The sequence below is a fragment of the Onychomys torridus genome, chromosome 1 (assembly GCF_903995425.1).
Source record: "Onychomys torridus chromosome 1, mOncTor1.1, whole genome shotgun sequence".
NCBI lineage: Eukaryota > Metazoa > Chordata > Mammalia > Rodentia > Cricetidae > Onychomys > Onychomys torridus.
This window is the reverse complement of record NC_050443.1, coordinates 165,454,499-165,467,917: the sequence shown is the minus strand read 5'-3', so window position 1 is coordinate 165,467,917 and position 13,419 is coordinate 165,454,499. Positions and strand designations below refer to the sequence as shown.

The 13,419-nt window shown below is 40.0% G+C and overlaps 1 protein-coding gene across 14 annotated transcripts in view; it reads left to right on the top strand.

Annotated features, from left to right (window-relative positions):
- Nt5c2 (5'-nucleotidase, cytosolic II) overlaps positions 1-13,419 on the top strand; it is a 130,715-nt gene that overhangs the window by 112,396 nt on the left and 4,900 nt on the right. For 7 of the 14 annotated variants that reach the window (XM_036171682.1, XM_036171738.1, XM_036171692.1 and 4 more), the window contains 10 exons: positions 1,043-1,160; positions 2,126-2,221; positions 6,916-7,007; positions 7,137-7,194; positions 8,198-8,291; positions 9,318-9,371; positions 11,021-11,104; positions 11,914-11,955; positions 12,898-13,005; positions 13,238-13,304. In XM_036171682.1, the coding sequence (XP_036027575.1) occupies positions 1,043-1,160; positions 2,126-2,221; positions 6,916-7,007; positions 7,137-7,194; positions 8,198-8,291; positions 9,318-9,371; positions 11,021-11,104; positions 11,914-11,955; positions 12,898-13,005; positions 13,238-13,304 (813 nt within the window). Of the gene's footprint in view, positions 1-1,042; positions 1,161-2,125; positions 2,222-6,915; positions 7,008-7,136; positions 7,195-7,272; positions 7,498-8,197; positions 8,292-9,317; positions 9,372-11,020; positions 11,105-11,913; positions 11,956-12,897; positions 13,006-13,237; positions 13,305-13,419 lie in introns of all 14 variants that reach the window. The other 7 variants (XM_036171728.1, XM_036171718.1, XM_036171765.1 and 4 more) reach the window with 3 other exon arrangements.

Genomic DNA, 13,419 nt, shown 5'->3' with positions numbered 1-13,419 from the left:
ACATATGGCACAATCCGGTGTGAATATGGGCTTAACATAACAATATAGTAACAATAGTTGGGACTAGTTTTTTAAGACTAACAACTGGGTGGATATCTTTGTCTTAGCTGGCATTTAGGAAATAACAAGTCTTTTATTTTATTGGTATTTATAGTGCAATTTACCTGTTCCTAGAGATGAGAAAGGTTGCTAACCTAGGTATTTGATTTGGAAAAAGCATATTTGAAGGAGTCACATTTTATTGTTGAGCTGCAGTAATAACATTCAAGTTTTTCCATCGTGTAAAATTGTAGACATAGTAAAAGGAAACCCCATGGCCCAAAACACATGTTATTTGGCTTGTAATAAACAGTATGTTTCTGAAGCAGGTTAGGAGAAATAAGTAACTTTACACACACACTTGCATTATCTGCCTGCTGTGACCATAGTAACATGGTCACTCAACATGTCTGATGAGTAAAATTTAATGTCTAATTTCTGGTTCACAAACTAGATTTTCCTCATTGTCTTAGGTATGTTTTCTTATGGTTTGTTTGCAATGATACTTGTCAAGTACAGTTTTGAAGGTTGCAGCAGTGTTAAGCCTAACAGTTGTTTGGGCTGATAACATTTGGCAGGTAGAGCACAGATACTGATTAGAAGACCACAGAGCAACTACCAGAACAAGCTAAAATTAAAGTATAAAGATAAGGGGGAAAAGCTCGTTCTGAATATTGCTGCATCAGTTATAGTTAGCGCCTTCAACAAATATACACCTCTCTTACCTAGTTTGCTATTTATCAGTCCCATAGTTAATGTCATAGCTGTGTACAGTTAGGTCCCCCCAGCACTAAATTGTGGGAGTCAAAGAGTAGATACAGGGAAATGTTTACAGCACGTTATAACTGTTCTGATAGAACCTGTTTCTGCTAATGGTTGAATTTCCTTAATTACTGGGTATACTTCAGAAAAGCTGAGGGAGAAGGAAAGAGGAGTTGGGAGAGTAGAGAGACAAGTTCATTTGTTCATTTGCTGACTAATGAACCTCCTCCTCTTGGTGCAGTGTACAAATCTCCGGAGTACGAATCCCTTGGCTTTGAGCTTACTGTGGAGAGACTAGTTTCCATTGGCTATCCTCAGGAGCTGCTCAGTTTTGCATATGATTCTACATTCCCTACCAGGTAAATTTTCAAGATATTTTGGATTAAGAATTACTTCCCCTGTCCCAAAATTATGAATTCCAAACTTATCCCTGTCCCTGCAACAATAAGTAATTGATTTAAAAATTGCCAGAACTTTTCATGCATTTGATCAGTCATCACACACCTATCTCTTCTGTGTTCTCTCTTCTTTCTCTGCCCTCCTTCCTCCCTCCTCTCTTCCCTTCCCCTCCCCTCTTTTCCTCATCCCGTACTCCTCCTTCTCCCTCTTCTCTCTCAACATGTTTGTATCCTAGGCTGGCCTCAGACTCGCTCCTCCTGCATCAGACCCTCAGCCCCTTGTGCTCCTGATGCCCCACTAATGGGTAAGAAAGGGGCTGTTATGGCTGAAGATGACTACAGGTGTCCTGTCTGCCCTCTTGACTTCTGGAGTGCAGCTGTATGTTCTGCTAATGCATTTAACTTGATAGGAAGAACCTTTTGGCACTCTGCTTTTCTGGCTTTGATAGGAGGAGTTAAGATTATGAAAGACATTTGTTTGAAATATCATCACAGTTGCCCAATGTGCAACATTCAGTACAGGGACATGCAAGCAGGTCAATGTCCCAAGAAATTCAAGGACTATTGTAGAGACATAGCAGCTGTCTTAAGAGAAGTGTAGTTACGCTTGTTTGATTGAACCCTTACACAAAACAGTTGTGATTATTACACATGTGGAGGAAGTATCAGTTGCTCTGGGATCCATCTCCCTCTGACCGTCCATCTGCCTCTACAAGTGCTGGGAGGGATGTACACTTGCCTATGTAGTACAACTGAGCTGTGTTGTGTCTCCAGTAATGTGATGTATCTTTTTAAATACATTCTTTCACTTAACATATATGGTTATTTTGTTTGGAGGACATAACTGAAATTCTTGTGTGGTGATTGAGTGCATAAGATTGCTGCATGTATCACCTTGCACTATCACTGTCTTCATTTTTATGTAGAGGACTTGTCTTTGACACACTCTATGGAAATCTTTTGAAAGTTGATGCCTATGGAAACCTCTTGGTTTGTGCACATGGATTTAACTTCATAAGAGGGTAAGTACTAAGAACCCTTAGCCTCTTTTTAGTGTGTGTGTGTGTGTGTGTGTGTGTGTGTGTGTGTGTGTGCATGTATTACACACGTGTGCTCTAGGACAACCTAGAGTGTTGTTCACCAGGAATTGTCCATCTTACTTTATTATTAATGTATGCATGTATGTGTGAGTGTGCACACATGTCACAGTTAGTAGGACAACTTTTAGAAGTTAGTTCTTCCCTTCCACTGTCGGTTCCTTCCAAGGGTTGAATGTAGTAGTAGGTTTGCTCAGTAAGTTCTTACATTAGGCCCTTTCTACCTTGTTCTTTGAGACAGCGTCTCAGGGTTTGGGGCAAGTAGGCTAGGATAGCTGGTCATGGAGCCTGAGAATTTAGCAGTGTCTACCATCCCAGAGCTGGGATTGCAGGTATGTGCCTCTGTACCCTTTGTTTTAATATGTAGGCTCTCAGACTTGATTTTAGGTCCTTATGCCCCTTGGCACATGTGATGATATGTTGTATCCCCCAATAAAACCTATCTGGGGTCAGAGAACAGAATAGCCACTAGATTAGACATAGAGACCAGACAACGGTAGCATACACACCTTTAATCCTCGCATTCAAGATCCGGATCTCTGTGAGTTCAAGGCCACACTGGGAACAGAGCCAGGCATGGTGGCACAAGTCTTTAATCCCTGCACTAGTTAATCATAAAGGTCTGGAGGTCTGTACAGACAGACAGGAAGTGATGTAGCTGGGTGGAGAGAGGAAGTGAGATGCAGAACAGAAAGGCATATAGGCATGGGTATGCAAGACGTAGCTCCTTTTGGAGACCGAGGTGTCAATGAGATAAGGTTGGCTATGACTTGTCCTATTCCTCTGATCTCTCAGTTTTAACCCCAGTATTTGGCTCTGGGTTTCTTATTAATAAGACCACTTAGCAATCCATCTTACAGGCACATACTTCATCAAGTTCTAAGATTTTTTTTTTTAATTTATGTGCATTGGTGTTTTGCCTGCATGAGGGTGTCAGATCCCCTGGAACTGGAGTTACAGACAGTCGTGAGCTGCCATGTGGGTGCTAGGAATTGAACCCAGGTCCTCTGGAAGAACAGCCAGTGCTCTTAACTACTGAGCCATCTCTCCAGCCCAAGTTCTAAGATTTTCATTTTTCCTTTTTAATAGAGAAGAGATATTCATATAAAAGTCATTTGAAGTTTTTTGAACAATTTAAATAACTGAGATTTTAATTAGCTAGTACATTTTAATCTTTGAATGAATATCTCCAGACATTTATATAATGAAAACATTTTAAAACACAGGGTTAAAAATACAAGAGACTGGGTTGGGGATTTAGCTCAGTGGTAGAGCGCTTGCCTAGCAAATGCAAGGCCCTGGGTTCGATCCTCAGCTAAAAAACAAAGGAAAGAAAAGAAAAGGAATACAAGAGACCCTAAATACAAGGTAGTGCTGGGCACAAGAACACTTGCCCATGGCACTAACTACTCTGAAAGCTGAGATAGGATTCTTGAATTCAGTCTATGCCAGTGCCTGGGTAATATAACAAGACCCATTTCAGGAATCAGAAAAGATGGGGAGAAAGGCTGGGTGTGGTGGTGTATGCTTTAAATGTCAGCACTGTGAGACAAAGGGAGCCAGACATAGTGAATTCCAGGACAGCCTGGGCTATGCAGAGAAACCCTCTCTCAAAAGAGTAAATAAATAAATAAATACATAAGTAAAGATAGGAAAATGGGGTGGTAGAGGACAATTGGATTGTAGAGCATTTACTCAGAATGTAAGGATGTCTGAGTTTGATCCACAAAAGGAAGAAGAAGGCAAAGTGAGAAGAGGAAGGGTACTCATTTTAAACCAACATGGTTTAAATAGACATGGTTTTATAATATTTCCACTGGCCTACTAATTTGGGAGTTTCTTCCCTAGTAAGAAACATAGTATCTACTTATGATTTTTTTGTTTGTTTGTTTTTGTTTTCTGGGTTTTTTTTTTTTTTTTGGTGAAACATCCCAAGTTTTTTATTTAAAATAAACCACAGTTGCCAGGTGGTGGTGCTGCACACCTTTAATCCCAGCAATCAGGAGTCAGAGGCAGATGGGCATGGGCCTCTGTGAGTTGGAGGCCAGCCTGGTCTATAGAATGAGTTCCAGGACAGCCAGGGCTACATAATAGAGAGACCTGTCTCAAAAAAATAAAAAATAAAAATAAAACAAAACACAGTTTGGGGGTGGAGAGAAGGTTCAGTGAGTAAGGGCACTTGCTGCACTTGCAAAAGATCTGGGTTCAGTTTCCAGCTCCCACACTATGGTTCACAACCGTTTGTAACTCCAGGTCCAAGGGTTCTGATGCCCTTCTTTGGCTTCCACAGGCACCCAGCATACACATGATGCATGTACATATGTACATGCAGGTGGAACATTCATGTGTGTGTATGTATGTGTGTGTATATATATATATATATATATATATATATATATATATATATATATATATAGTTTTTAAAAACGGGGTTGGGGATTTAGCTCAGTGGTAGAATGCTTGCCTACCAAGCACTAGGCCCTGGGTTCAATCCTCAGCTCCACAAAAAAAAGAAAAAAATTATATATATTTTTATATATATATATATATATATATATATATATATATATATATATATATATATATATTACAATTTGAAACTGTATTAGAGTCATAGCTGCAACTTGAAATGAAAACATTATGCTTCCGTGTAATTTTTCTGAATTACTTATTCTTAATGGTAAAGTGGTAAAGTCATCAGTCATATTGGGATAATTAAAAAGACAATGTTTTTGGCAAATACTTTCTCTTGTAAGAGGCATAAATAACTGAAATTGTGTCAGAACATCCTCTGATTTGAAGTCATAGCTGGTCCCACTTAGAGTTGGAGCACCTGATACAGTGCTGGTCAACAAGCTTTATCACATGACACAGGCTCCACGATGTCTCAGTGTGCTTGTGAGAGTGAAGTGATAGTCACATTCCCCCTGACCTCTCTGAGCAGGCCAGGAGGGCTGTGTGTGGACCTTCTGTCGCTTTAAAGGGTGACTTTGTCTAAGGAAGCAGGATTCAGAAGGAAAATGGTGACATGAAGCTCATTCATGGTCAGACACTGTCATTGTTATTCGTTTGAAAAGTATTTCATTGCTGTGGTTGTTAATTGAAAAGAAGGTAGAAGGGAAAAAAATGAATAAATTTGTTTTATGACCAAACTTACTAATTCAAGATGTTCAAGCCTAAGCTAGGCGTAGTGGTCCACATCTGTAATCATAGCAGGAGGATTAGGGGTTCAAGCAGCCATGGCTACATAGGCCAGTTTTGGCTACATAAGACATTATCTCAAACCAATAACAAGATCCATCAACCTGCTATGTTCCCCTATAAAATTCAAAGCCGCTCCTTTGGAAATACTTCTGATAGTATTTCTGAAATAAGTAATTTGTGAGTAATGCAGATCCATTCAAGCTTAGCATGATACAGTCCTTAGAGTCAAGAGGACAAGGTCTCAGGGAAGGGGACAGATGTGGAGGAAGTGGTTCTGAAGAGCAGTGGGGGTGAGGCTGGGGGAGAGCGTGCCCATGCGGCCTTGTCATTTGTGTCACGAAGTATAAGCTTTAAACTTGGTTTTCTTTTACCATGAGAAGTATGTTTTATGTAGTTTAGACTTTTTACTCTTGGATTCTTTTTATTAATGCCTTCCTTTATCTAGAGTTTCATTTCACTCTCCAAGCTTCTTTGGCGGGATATGTATGTGCATGCAGGCCAGTGGTTGGTGGCGGGTGTCTTTCTCAGTCACTCCATCTTATTTTGTGAGGTAGAGTGTCTCTGGAGCTCACTGTTCTGTCTGGAATGAGTAGCCTCTGTCTCTACCCTTCTTTCCTTGTTGTTAGGGTTACATGCACATACCGCAATGCTTGGCATTTACGTGGGTATTCGGTTCTTAACACAAGTTTCTCATGTTTGGGTGACAAGCACTTTACTGATATGAACTGGGCCTTGCAAGCTAAGTAGGTCAGTTCAGAAGCTGGCCTGCTTTCAGTAAAGAGGAACAGAGAAAAATACAGCTCAGATGGGCTAAGGAAAACATGCTTTTTGTTCTAAACTCCATTCGATGTCCACTAAGTGTTGGCACAGAAGTCAGTATACCCCTACACGGATCCTTTCTGGATCTTCCTTGCCACTCTCTCCACATTTCACTTCCTGCTACTTTAAATCTATTTATTTCTTTATTTCATTTATTGACTTACTTATTCTGAGACAGGGTTTCACTGTGGCGCGCTGCATGGCCTGGAGCTCCTGTGTTGACCAGGCTGTCGGTCCTGGGAGTCCAGGGTGAGCCTGTTGTTAGGAGCTGTTAGGAGTGGTTGTCCTTAAACCTTAAGTTGGATAGTTTCCCTTTAGTCTTACAGTTCCTCACAGCTTTATTGCAGTAGTTGGGTTGTATGTTCTTGATGTGCCTCCCCTGGCACAGTGAGAACCTGAGTGTTGTCTGTGAAGAGGGCTGGCTCTTTAAGGGCTCCCCTGAGCCTGGTCATCTTCATAGCTGCACAGATTTAATATCTGAACACTCTTGCACATAGCCATCAAAATGTTTTAATAAAAATTTGAATAATGACTATTTCCTAGCATTAACATGTTAATTTTTTGTATGTCAATTAATTCTTAAAATTGTCTTGCAGACCAGAAACTAGAGAGCAGTATCCAAATAAATTTATCCAACGAGATGACACCGAACGGTTTTACATTCTGAACACACTGTTCAATCTTCCAGGTAGAGCACTCTCTGCTTACTCTACATGCTGTCCTTCCACCCAGGACACTTGTTGTTACTCAAGGGAGCTAATTAAATCAACTTGATTATTTACTTATAGCTTATTAATATCCGTTCTTCATTTTTCAGAGACCTACCTGTTGGCCTGCCTAGTAGATTTTTTTACTAATTGTCCAAGATATACCAGGTATGTTTATACTACAATTTTCTTTATCCAGTTGATTTTAAATTAATGAACAGGGTTTTAGAGAACTGGCCATTGTAGGTCTTTTCTGCTTTTCTAAAGTGAATTTAGTGCTAGTGAGAGATGCTACATTGCCAGCCTGAGAGATGGACAGCAGCAGCAGCTCCATGCAGGCTCTCACCTCCCACACGGCCCCTCTTCTTGCCAGTGTGCTGCAGCCATGTTTGGAAGGGACCACTTCTGATTGGCTTCTCCTGGGAGTGAAGACGGCCAGCAGAGGTGCTAATTGTGACAACTGAGTGGGAGGTTTGTGTGGTGATTATCTGTCCAAGCAGAGTTACACTAAAACCCCCAACTCATTTCACAGCAGCTACCCAGGAGCCATTCAGGGATGGGCATTTAGTTTCATTCCCAGGCCCAGCAAGATTTCATCAAGGAATGAATACTGTTTATTTTTCTTAAAGCAGAGTTTTGACTAAGTCTTGCACAGGTTAGCGTTTCCTTTTGGGGGAGTTATGTTGCCATTGCTTGATGTGGAACAACAGCCTTCTGTGCTAGAGTTTGCTAACTTCTTCCCTGAGGCCACCCACTCAGAGCACTAAACTTGGTGGAAAACTGAGTCACAGATAGAAGTGAACAGCATCTTTGTACCTGGGGACAATGCCAGAAAGATTGGGGTAGAAGAACCTCTGTTCTAAATGTCTGCTCAGTGAGATCCTGTTCATAAGTGACAAACTTACCAATATTTGGGGACCGTGGCCTTTTAGTTTCCATCCAGTATATTTTTCTGTTCCCTCGTATTTGCTCACAATTATTCTATTCCGTCTGTACAATACTCTGGGCATTTATAATGCTCAGATGGATTTTGATTAGGGGCAGTTCCTAGTTAACCACACCGCCTGTACCATGTGATGTGGAACCTTTGTTGGTCCCTTGGTCAGTTTGGACACTCATTGCATTTACTCTCTTTTGGATTCCCTGTCATGTTCTTTTCATTTTTCTGTAGTTGTGACACAGGATTTAAAGATGGGGACCTCTTTATGTCCTACCGGAGCATGTTCCAAGATGTGAGGGATGCAGTTGACTGGGTCCATTACAAGGTACTTAGAAGCTGCTGCCTTACGTGCCTTTCTCTGGCACAAATTTATGGTCTGATACAAACTTTAAGCAGAAATAGAACAGAATGTTCCTCCTTTTTAAAAAGAAAGTGGAGAGGGGCTGGAGAGATGGTTTAGAAGTTAGGAGCACTGGCTGCTCTTGCAGAGGACCCCAGTTCAGTTCCCAGCACCACATGGCCGCTCACAACCATTTGTAACTCCAGTGCCAGGGGATCTGATGCCCTCTTCTGGTCTCTCCAGGCACCCAGCACTCATGTGGTGCACAGACATGCATGCAGGCCAAACACTCATGCACATTAACAGAGAAATAAATTATTCTTAAAATCTTAAAAAGGGGTTCAGAGAGGTTTGCCTCCTACTCTGGTCTGACCGTGCTGACAGTCTTTCTCAGTCCTGAGGCTCAGCTCTAGATTTTATTGTTTGAATTTCTGAAACTTATTTAGAAGGCTTTTAGTATATGAAATTATAGTTACGTCTTTTGTGGATGACAGCTCATTTAAATGTTGTCCAAATAACTCCTACTTGCCTAATAACATCAGCTAGTTAGTACTTGGTTGATATTTACTATAAACTATACTAGGAAATATCTCTTAATTTCTAATTTAAAATATGAATAATTTTATATTTGAAGTCTTTTTTTGTCCTTTAAGTTTTCACTGTGATGAACACAGATTTGTTTGTTTGATAGTGAGCACAAGTTTTCTAGTGAAAGTTAAAAACAGATTCATAGGTTGGGTGTGGTGGCACACCCACAATCCAGACACTGTACAAGTTCAAGGTCAGCCTGGATTACAAAATGAGGCTTTGTTTCAGAGAAAGAACCTCAGTTTGTGAGGTGGGCATGATATCTTACATCTGTAATCTCAGCACTTGGGAGGCTGGGACAGGAGGTCATGAGTCCAAGACCAGCTTGGGCTACAGAGCAAGAACTTACCCCGCTCCCTTTTTTTTGTTTTTTGTTTTTAAGTAAATGAAACCTCTTTTCTTAGTTCTTTTCCTTTCTTCCAGGGCTCCCTTAAGGAAAAGACAGTTGAGAATCTTGAGAAGTATGTAGTCAAAGATGTGAGTACTGAGGGGGAATAAATCTGCAGGGTGAAGTGAGTGATGCGTAGTCTGTGTGAGGTAGACAAGGAAAGATACTTGTAGCATGGTATATGTGTACTATGTATCTGTGTAGCAGAATCACAAAGATCTCTACCAGTGTGTAGTTTTACTAATTTCCATTTGTGGAGAAGCAAGAAGACACAGTGTTTAGTTGTGCTTTTAGCTCTAATGATAGCAGCTTGAGGATCACTGTGTGCATGTCGCCATGGTGTGATTGATGCTTTATACTATCTAGTCCTTATAGAACTATATGTTAGACTCTGTTGTTACTTCTTTTATAGATGCAGACACTTTGGAATAAAGAAATACTTAAACACCATGTGGAAGGCCACAGAGTTAGTAAATAGTTAGCCAAGACTCACACTCAGATCTTAAGCACTGCAATTGATCCATTAAAAACATTCATGGTCATGACTTGTTACTTAAAGTGTTTTTACCCTGTTAGCAAAGCACAGATTTAAGAGACATTAGAGATTAGTGGATACTTTGAAAATAGCTCTAGTTCATAGCATTTCACTAATGTTTTTAAATTTTTTATAATTATGTTACAGTGTTAATGTTACTATAAGGAATGCATGGTGTGTGTGTGTGTGTGTGTGTGTGTAATCACAACTTTTCTGTGAGGCTAAAATTGTTTAAAACAAAGTAATGGACTAGTTGTGTAGCTCAGTGGTAGAGCACTAGTGTGTGCAAGGTCTTAGGTATGAGCCCCAGAACTGTTGTTTTTTTTTTTTTTTCTTTTAATTTTTTACCCATAGGCTGGAGAGTTAGCTCAGTGGTTAAGAGCATTTTCTGTTCTTTCAGAAGACCTGAGTTCAAGTCGTAGCACCCATATCACATGACTCACAACTGCCTGCAACTCCAGCTCCTGGTAGACCTGATGCCTCTGGCAGCTACCATACACAGATACATAATTAAAAATTAATTAAGAAAAAAACCCCATCTATACACATACAGAGTCCCAAGATGCAATAACTTACTTTCCTATAGAGTTGAGCAGAATGCAGTGATAATGTCTCAGGGTTTGTGTCCCTGTCCTGTCCCCTGTGTCAACCTCTCGTTCCCTTATTGCTTCAGGAAGGAACACTGAACAGTCGAACAGTTTGTGAAAGGGGGAAGGGGTGTTTTATTGCTAGGCACATCAGTTGTTACACTTCGCTCATGTCTTCAGTTGCGTGTGGGTGTTTCTAGGTAGCACCTGCACCCATCACTTTATTCTGCAAAGTGCTTTCTAAAGCCACAGTGTGTGCAGTGGAATATCTCATAATCTCTGTATAGAATTTTGGTACAGTTTAAAATCAACTTCTGATCTTTAGTATACTTAAATCCTATACTTGAGGTATCACAGTAATTTAAACTTCCCAGAAGCAGATGTGAGGATGGTAAAGATCTATTGTTAGTGACCATGTACTTACTATGAGCTATGTAAAGTATATACTATATATAGTAATACTTTAAAAACCTAATAATGTGGCCTTTTAAACACAGGATTCTGAAATGAACCAACTAATCCTTAAAAGACTTATTACGCTATTTATATTTGAGCAGACTCCCAGTCTGACTAAACTGTAAACACACAACACTGAAGTGTCTTGTCACCGTTTCAGGGGAAATTGCCATTGCTTCTGAGCCGGATGAAGGAAGTAGGGAAAGTGTTTCTTGCCACTAACAGTGACTATAAATACACAGATGTAAGTACTTAAAACCTTCCTTTGCTTACACAGGAAAGGGCATTGACCTAAAGAACTGAGACGCCACTGGGGCTTCTGAGTATGTGGGGTCAGGACATGCTGCAAGTCCTGTAATTTCCTAAGCATTCATTGTTTACTTTCATGGTGGCTATTTAAAGATTTTAATTTGGAGAGTTATTTAATACATTTGTGCTGATAGAATGGCTTCTCTGCCTTTTTAGAACATTATTTATCTAGATCTGAGAAATCACACCCTTTCCATTATACCCCTTGATATTGGTAGTCCTGTAGTGAGAGGTGATATGACAAGGTTTTGAATCTTAGATATCAAAATTTACCATCTCTTATTTTTAATAATTAAAAAAATTTATAACTAAAGGATACAGGAAAAAAACCACACAGACCAAATTTAAACACCTTACTTTTGCTGATGCAGTTATAGGTTAGTATTCTAGCAAGAAGTTTTGCCCTAACCCAGTTGTCTGCTAGTGAAGTAGCAGTGTAGTATCTCATGTGAGTCATTGGTTTTCTCTGAGCCCTTTCTTCAGTGTTCCTTACCTCTACATGTTTTCCAGGAGAACTGGAGAGGGGCATCTGAGGGACTACATGCATAAGTACCTAGAAGTTCAGATTCTTCCTGAGAAGCCAGCCACCTTTTTGACTGATGAATTATCAGTTTTTAACTTCCCCTGCCATGATTTCATAAGCTATAGAGAAAACAAGAATGTGGTGAATCTTATGTTGAAAAAAAAAAAGCTTGTATACATCTTGTTCAAAAGTCATATATGGACCTTTCTTTTTCCCCCCAGAAAATCATGACTTACCTGTTTGATTTCCCACATGGACCCAAGGTATTACAGTAATTTAATATGTACTTTGTTAACCAATAATGAATACGTTTAATCATTTTAGAATATTTTAGAAAAGGAAGGAAATGGCCAGGATCCACCTAGAAAAGTCCTAGTCTTAGACGGCCCATTAATCAGCATTAAAGGAAGTAATCCGGGGCTATCAGAATTAAAAATCTCTGGTAATCTGAATATTTATTAGCTAGAAATAAAATGAACATTTATGTGGTCTGTATGAATAGTATCAAAATAAGTTCTTAAGCAGAATTGTTGTTTGTGTTGTGTAGAATTGTAGATTGAGGGTGATACTAGTTAAACAGAAAGAGAATTTCAATGTGAATGTTCTTGGCAATTTCTAGATTAGTTACTGATGAGTGTTAGCCCAAGAAGGCAGTTCACCTGGGTCTTGAGAAGTCTTTCTGTAGTAGGACTATGCTCAGGCTAAAAGAACAAACATTGCAACTTTATCGCACACTTGAGAATTTTAAGCCTAGACTTCATAAATAAGCTTCAGTAAATGCCAAAATTACAGTGTGTGGTGCTCTTCATGCTGGCTAACACCATTTCAGAACACAGTGTTAACACAGTGTCTTCTTTGCAATGTGCTGAAGCCATGGCTACCCAGAGCCAGTGTTCTAACAGCAGTGGGATTTTTCCCAGTGCTGCTTCCTGTATTTTAATTCTGATGCTGACGGGACCCTCTTACTCTGTCCCTTGAATTGTAGCTTGTCTCTGCCTAGTTTTTTTTTCATATTTTGTGTTTGAAAGTACTAGGAAATAAGTTACTATACTCCAGAGAATAATTTAAACTGTTGTTTATCAAAGCTATTTATTGTTTATACTTGTCAGTTTTGAAAAAGCTTAATTATTTTTAAATGCCTGTGTGTGAGTGAGATGAAGATTTGGTGTGCGGTGACGGCTGACTCTGGTTGACTCTGTCCCCAGCCTGGGAGCTCCCATCGGCCATGGCAGTCTTACTTTGATCTGATTTTAGTGGATGCACGGAAACCGCTCTTTTTTGGAGAAGGCACAGTACTACGTCAGGTGGATACTGTAAGTTGAGGTGATATGTTCTAAGACACTAACCTTTGTGTTCTCTCTTTGCCTGCTTCCCTCTCCTTATCTTAATGGCCATAATTTCTCTTCTTAAAGTTAGATGTTTTGATCTTAACTGAAGTATCCCAACAAAGTGCTAATTAACCCAGTGCCTGGGTCAAGTAGCAACATGGGTAGACAGTGTGATCAAATGACAGAGCATTTCACAGTTTTTATTCTCTTTACTCAGAAAACTGGAAAACTGAAAATTGGTACCTATACAGGCCCCCTGCAGCACGGCATCGTCTACTCAGGAGGTGAGCTGTAGGTTTCCCTGTGTCTAGACACGTCTGCACAGTGAGTGCTGTCTTCACTAACGTGCTCCTTAAGACTTGACTGTGGACAGTTCCGTGGTCTTTGAACATAGTGCCA